At 30.0% G+C, this 6260-nt stretch overlaps 2 protein-coding genes across 5 annotated transcripts in view; both read left to right on the top strand.

The window, feature by feature from the left end:
• Positions 1-1586, top strand: part of LOC104711657 (axial regulator YABBY 3-like) — a 2805-nt gene extending 1219 nt beyond the window's left edge. Inside the window, exons 3-6 of one of the 3 annotated variants that reach the window (XM_010428363.2) lie at positions 383-434; positions 557-632; positions 1162-1242; positions 1349-1586. In XM_010428363.2, the coding sequence (XP_010426665.1) occupies positions 383-434; positions 557-632; positions 1162-1242; positions 1349-1426 (287 nt within the window). In that variant the 3' untranslated portion in view covers positions 1427-1586. Of the gene's footprint in view, positions 1-382; positions 435-556; positions 633-1161; positions 1263-1348 lie in introns of all 3 variants that reach the window. The other 2 variants (XM_010428370.2, XM_010428379.2) reach the window with 2 other exon arrangements.
• Positions 4418-6053, top strand: LOC109124764 (vesicle-associated protein 1-3-like). 2 transcript variants are annotated; one of them, XM_010428340.2, is made up of 8 exons: positions 4418-4524; positions 4632-4702; positions 4792-4873; positions 4970-5085; positions 5192-5341; positions 5424-5465; positions 5550-5627; positions 5713-6053. In XM_010428340.2, exons 1-8 carry the CDS (start codon positions 4473-4475, stop codon positions 5824-5826), a joined length of 705 nt encoding a protein of 234 aa, XP_010426642.1. In that variant the 5' UTR covers positions 4418-4472; the 3' UTR covers positions 5827-6053. The 2 variants fall into 2 exon arrangements, with proteins under 2 accessions (XP_010426642.1, XP_010426633.1); XM_010428331.2 differs by having other exon boundaries at positions 5421-5465.

The raw sequence follows: 6260 nt of genomic DNA, 5'->3' as shown, positions 1-6260 counted from the left end.
TTTTTTTTTTTTTTTTTTGCCTTTGTTTTTGAAAGAAGCAATTGTCTCCACAAAAGAAAATTTAATAAGGCATCTGTTTATCCCCCGGAAATCTAGCTATACCTATAGACGCCAATTGATATATTTTTGGGGGTAGATCGTAAGAAAGATAATGATGAAGTGATGATGATAACGAGAAGTGAGAGGGAGAGGGAGAGAGAGAAAGAGCTAGGAGAGATAGAGAGAGATGTTATCTTTATTATATGATTATTTTTGTGAGTTTTTTTTTGTTTTTTTAAAGATTTTTTGGGAGTCATATATATATATATATATCAATAATGTTATAATACAAATGAAGGTTTTTGAAAATTGAATATGTTCTGTTTGTTTGTTTGTGGAAAAGCAGCCCCAGAGAAGCGACAAAGAGTACCATCTGCTTACAACCGATTCATCAAGTAATTTTTTTTATTCCTTTGCTTAATATGGGATCATTTCCCTAATTAACCATTTACTCGTATTTACAAAAAGAAAAAAGATGATGTGACAGAGAGAGATTTATCAAATATAAATTCGACAGGGAGGAGATCCAACGTATAAAGGCAGGCAACCCTGATATCAGCCACAGAGAAGCCTTCAGTGCTGCTGCCAAAAACGTACATTACTCTTTATATATTATCCCCTTTCTCTCTTTTACACTTTTTTTTTCTTTCCCCTATATTTATAATACATATATGCATAACCATACTTACTCGTTACGACTTGGATAATATATATAAACTGAGGTCTGCACCTAGATATGAGCTTTGGAGCTACGTACATTGATTCTCACGTTGCTTTTTTAAAAAGAAGAACATAATAATAGTAACAATCCAACGTATTATAAAAATAATGATCAGCCTACTGTATATGTCCAACATATATTAGCTAGAATAGTGTCAGAATCTACACTAGGGTTTCAATAAAGTCCTCAAGCAGACATTTAAGTCGGGTTTAGTTTGTCATATATACGTATATTTTTGACCAGTATTTTATGTTTTGTTGATAAGATTTATACTTATATGATCTATATTATAAAATATATACAGTTCAAAATAATAAAACCAATTTGAGCAGTTTTATTTCTTTTTCAAAAAAAAAAATTTGAGCAGTTTATACTTATAATGCATGTGTGTGGTGAAACAGTGGGCTCATTTCCCTCACATACACTTTGGTCTCATGGCGGATCATCCACCCACGAAGAAGGCAAACGTGCGCCAACAACAGGTTACTACTTTTGAGTAAATGTATATAATCAGGTGATCGATATGGATTAATAAAAATGATAGAATTAGTTGTCTGTATTATAATATTTATATAAAAATGAATTTAGGAAGGAGAGGATGGGATGATGGGATCAAGAGAAGGGTTCTACGGGTCAGCTGCGAATGTTGGGGTGACCAATAACTAGCTAGCCTAGGACTTTCCGATCCGATCCAAGGGCAATTCCAAATCTTAAATTATATTTATAATTAAGCTTCAATGTGGTTAATTTTCACTAGCTCAAAACATAACTTTATTATGATGATGATATTGATATTTGATCGATTCAGGAGACTTTTTTTTCGTTTTTTCTCGGAGCTAAATTATTCGCATTGGAATGAAAAAGGCACCCTTTTTCAATTTTCAAATGCATGCATGTCCGTGTAACACGGGCAGGTACTGAGTATGTAGAGAGTAGTTAGGCTTCACCATACATTTGTTATATGATTGTTCTTTGTTTCTTATCCAGTTCATAATTGATTAACTAGTGTACTATTATTGGGAAGAACTATATATATCAAATTATCAAAAAATACCCAAACTGAAAAAAAAAAAAATCTATATAATAATAATAATCTGAAAAAATGCAACCAACAGTTATGTTTTTTCAATCGTACATTTTGGAAAATGCGACCAACAATTGTGTTTTTTCAATCATACCTTTATATATAATAATAACAATCTGAAAAAATGCGACCAACAGTTGTGTTTTTTCAATCGTACTTTTTGAATATTTTCTGAAAAGTCGTGATGGATCATTAAAACAGTTATTTATGAAAATGTACAACTGTTCACTGTAAAGTTTTGTTGATTGGAACATTCGTATCTTTTGAAATATATATATGTATATATATATATATTTGTCTATTTGAACTGTTTTCATTTTTTTGGCTATGAAACAAAATCAACTAAAATTTCAATCTCAACTGTTTTTACATTCTAAATTATTTTCTAACATTCATTCTTTTAAAAATCAAGAAATTCCTCTATATATAATAGCAATCCGAATAAATGCCACTAAAAGTTGTGTAATTTCAATCTTACCTTTTGGATAATTTTCTAAAAAAATCTGTGGAAAATTTAAATTGTATGTTTTACAAAAAGTTGTGATGGTTCATTGTAACAGTTTATTTTGTAAAGTTGCAATTGTTCATTGTAGAGTTGTGCCTATTCGAATATTCGTATCTTTTGAAATCTATATATATTTTGTCTGTTTGAACTGTTTTCATTTATTTGTCATGACACAAAATAATATAAAATTTCAATCTTAATGGTTTTTACAGCTCTCTAAATTATTCTCTAGCACTCATTCTTTTAAAAGTAAAGAAATTCCTCCAATTTTTGATTTAACAAAAGATTTTTGGAATGATGAATCTAACTTATAACTTTTAGTTAATTTTATACATAAAAATTTAATGAAAATACCTAGAGTTTTTTTCGAAGAGTTAGATGGATTATATAGTGAGCTTTTGGATTTGACGTTTGAATATGGTAATAAAGATGTCTTCTATTTAAAAGCAGTTTATATGAGTTTGTAGGTATAATCAAGTGCAATACAACAGTTGCAACTTTTCGTAATACTTTTTCGTAAAAAACTTGTTTTTATTTGTTTTTTAAAATTCAAACGGTTGTATCTGTTCATCGTAGAGTTGTGTCTTTTCACTATATTTTATTTATATTTTTTCTTCACAACTTTTCGTTCTAATAGGTGTATCTATTTAAATAGTCATGCCTTTTGAATTTTCTTTATATTTGTCTCTTCATCATTAATTAACAAGTTCGTTGAAACAAATTTTCCATTTTATGTTAAATCTAAATAATTGAATATTAATATCTAATATTCAACGTTATTCTATAATCTAACTAAAATTTTAAAAATGACTATATCAATAAAGAAATTTAATACAACTTAATATAGAATTTACAGTTACGTCTATTTATCGTAACTTTTCGATAAAAAAAATATTTTAATATTTAAAAATAATAATAACAAACTGAATAAATGCGAACAACAGTTGCGAATTTTTGTAGTACTTTTTGTAAAAAATGGTTTTATTATTATTTTTTTAAAACTCAAACAGTTGTATTTCTTCATTGTAGAGTTGTGTCTTTCACTATATTTTATTCATATTTTTTCATCACTACTTATCGTTCTAATAGGTGTGTCTATTTAAATAGTCATATCTTTTGAACTTTTTATATATTTGTCTCTTCATTAATAACTAACAAATCATCGTTCGTTGAAACAAATTTTTCTCTTTTTGTTGAATCTTGAATATTAATATATAATATTCAATGTTATTCTATAATCTAACTAAAATTTTATAAATGATTATAGTAATATAGAAATTTAATAAAACTTAATATAAAATTTATAGTTGCATCTATTTATTGTAATTTTTTGTTAAAAACTATTTTAATATTTAAAATTTATTTTATTTTGTGTTAAGAGTTGTGTATTTTAATTTAAATTTTTTCGTTGATACAGTCTCACTTATTATTAAATATATATTTAATTATAATTATATAATAGAAAAATTCATTTACTCATTACAACCATTAGTTCAATATTCTAAATTAGGATCATTTTGTCATAATAATTTTTGTAATCTTACTCTTTACCCTAATTCTTCATAAAAATATCTTATATTTATAATATTTTAAATAATATGTTTTGCAAAATTGCGTCTATTCTACATTATATTTTTTGTTATAAGTTTTCATTTTGATGGTTGTGTTTTTAATAACAGTTTATCTTTAATTTTTATGTATTCAAACTATTCTATTACATTCAAATAATTTATAACGTATAATTTTAAATTTTAATAATAATAATAGAAAAGAGAAAATAAAAATGTAAACGGCGACGGGCCACAATAAAGTGACAAAGACTGCATATTGGGCTTTATGAAACCCAAAAGAAGTTTATCTCTGTTGGGCCTAATTCAGTCATAAACATGACGAGCGAGCGAGCGATGTTCAACACGACAGGAAAAGAAAGAAGAAGCTATTTTTACCATTTTTGGAGCTCCGTCGCATATTTCATTTCTTTGATCGAAACAAAATCAAAACATTGTATTAAAGAGGTATTCAGATTTTGTAAATTGAACAAACCCTAAAAAAAAAAAAAAAAAANATTTTGTAAATTGAACAAACCCTAAAAGAGAAAGGCGAAAAGGGGGAGAGAGATCATCATGACAACCGGAGATCTCATCAATATCCATCCTACAGAGCTCAAATTCCCTTGTAAGTTTCCGGTTTTTTGAATTTCCGATTTCCGTTGAAAAATATATATTTATTAATTGTATTGTATGGTTTGGTTTGGAATTGGGGTTGTGGTTTTGGGGGTGAAGTTGAGTTGAAGAAGCAGAGTTCGTGTTCGATGCAGTTGACCAACAAGACTACTCAATGTGTCGCTTTTAAGGTCCTTTTTCTTTCTTTCTTTCTTACACTCAGAGATAGATCTTGCTTTGCTTTGCTTTGGTTTTATTCATGTTTTGTTTGAGAGAACAGGTAAAAACAACGAGTCCTCGCAAGTACTGTGTCCGTCCGAACACTGGTGTTGTCTTACCTGGTGATTCCTGCAATGTTACAGGTTTTTCTTTTTTTTTTTTTTTTGCATTTTTGAATGAGAATGGTGCTCTTGTCTTGTTCTCTACTTTGTCATTTTTTTATAATTAAAATGTTTCAGTGACGATGCAAGCCCAGAAAGAGGCACCTCTTGATATGCAATGCAAAGACAAGTTCCTTGTTCAGACTGTTGTTGTCTCTGATGGTACTTCTTCCAAAGATGTCCTCGCCGAAATGGTCTCTCTCTCTCTCTCTCTCTCTTTGCTCTCATTACTGCTCTTTGCTTTGCTTTGTTTTGCACTCTCCGTTTTCTTAAAATGGTTCTTGTTCTTCCTTGGTGCAGTTCACCAAGGAGGCCGGTAGAGTGATTGAGGATTTCAAATTGCGGGTTGTTTACATCCCTGCTAATCCTCCTTCCCCTGTCCCCGAAGGTTCTGAAGAAGGCAACTCTCCTAGGCCTTCCCTCAACGACTTCCCCTCTCATAATGATGACGTTTGTTTCCATTCCTTTCATCTCTATCTCATAATCCTCCTCCTTTTAGTTATATTTCTAATGCGTGTCTATTTGCCAGCAGGTGTCTAGAACGTTTGAAGAAACTAATGAGAAATCTTCAGAGGTTACTTCTCTCAATCTTTTTCTTCTTTCTCCATTATAAAGTAAATGCTGACCATTGTATTTTTTTTTTTTTTTTTTGCGTCAGGCATGGTCCATGATTTCCAAATTGACCGAGGAGAAGACTAATGCTATCCAACAAAGTCAGCAGCTTCGACGGGAACTGGTTTAGCCCATATCTCTCTGTCTATTTTGTTTTTCTAAAATTTGCTGAATCTTGTTCGTAAAAGGGAATTTGTGTATTTCATCAGGAAATGCTGAGGAGAGAATCAAGCAAGAAGCAGTCGGGCGGTCATTCCTTGCTGTTTATGCTGCTCGTGGGTCTCCTTGGTTGCTTCTTTGGCTACATCTTGAACCGGACTTAAACCCCCTTATATATGGAATGGGGTTAGCTTCATCATCTTTTTTTTAATCATCATATCTTTGCAAAGTCTTAATTAATTAAAGGAGTATTTTTTTTTACCAGATTTTTTCTTTAAACATTGAGGTGTTTTTTATTTATACTATATTTTTTAAGCTGTAAAATGAATAGCTGCTGTAGCTCGATTTATAGTATTTCTTTGAGTAAGATCTGAAGAGTCGTTTGTTATGATTGGAATCAGATCAGATTCATTAAGAATACAAAGAATTGTTGAAGTAAAAAAGAAAAACAAAATTCATCATAGTAGAAAAATAGAAGGCTGTTGTTTCTTTAGTCTTGAAAGTCTTCCATGGACTTGGTCTTTGTCTTACGGTATCTCTCTTCCATTTGCTTGGCCATGGAATAGGCTGCTTGAGCCACCTTTTCTATGTTTGGAAC

This window comes from Camelina sativa, chromosome 2 (assembly GCF_000633955.1).
Source record: "Camelina sativa cultivar DH55 chromosome 2, Cs, whole genome shotgun sequence".
NCBI classification, from domain to species: Eukaryota; Viridiplantae; Streptophyta; class Magnoliopsida; order Brassicales; family Brassicaceae; genus Camelina; species Camelina sativa.
Note: the sequence above shows the minus strand (reverse complement) of the source record. Positions and strands in the feature narration are given on the sequence as shown.

Excerpts from the sequence above, each read along its gene's own strand:
- LOC109124764 (XM_010428331.2), top strand. The coding sequence starts at position 4,473 with ATGACAACCGGAGATCTCATCAATATCCATCCTACAGAGCTCAAATTC. Across the intron at positions 5,086-5,191 it reads AAGATGTCCTCGCCGAAATG|TTCACCAAGGAGGCCGGTAG; the intron begins GTCTCTCTCTCT and ends TCCTTGGTGCAG. Across the intron at positions 5,628-5,712 it reads AGCAGCTTCGACGGGAACTG|GAAATGCTGAGGAGAGAATC; the intron begins GTTTAGCCCATA and ends GTATTTCATCAG.